Here is a 210-nt window from a genome sequence, read left to right as displayed (position 1 = left end):
ACAAAAATGTTCTACCTTTTTACTGACTTGTAGAGAATACGGGTATTTAAAAGAAACAGGCTATCCACTTACTCTATTACTAGAGCAGGAACTGTACAAGGACTCTGACGTTGTCTTGGACTCTAAGCGGGTATATTCCTGAGATGGATCTGCGGAAGTCAGTACTTTATGTTATTTCCACATGCTACCAGACGATAAAGGTGAATCAAC

General features: G+C 39.5%; 1 protein-coding gene across 1 annotated transcript in view; it reads right to left on the bottom strand.

Annotated features, from left to right (window-relative positions):
- The window catches only part of LOC119589355, a 19,093-nt gene that overhangs the window by 5,175 nt on the left and 13,708 nt on the right, over positions 1-210 (bottom strand). The window contains exons 5-6 of the mRNA XM_037937975.1: positions 73-149; positions 16-26 (exon numbers count right to left, since the gene is read on the bottom strand). Of these exons, the coding sequence (XP_037793903.1) occupies positions 16-26; positions 73-149 (88 nt within the window). The remainder of the gene's footprint in view (positions 1-15; positions 27-72; positions 150-210) is intronic.

The sequence above is a fragment of the Penaeus monodon genome, chromosome 25, assembly GCF_015228065.2.
Source record: "Penaeus monodon isolate SGIC_2016 chromosome 25, NSTDA_Pmon_1, whole genome shotgun sequence".
Taxonomy (NCBI): domain Eukaryota; kingdom Metazoa; phylum Arthropoda; class Malacostraca; order Decapoda; family Penaeidae; genus Penaeus; species Penaeus monodon.
The sequence above is the reverse complement of the archived record's forward strand: the minus strand, read 5'-3'. Positions and strand labels throughout refer to the sequence as shown.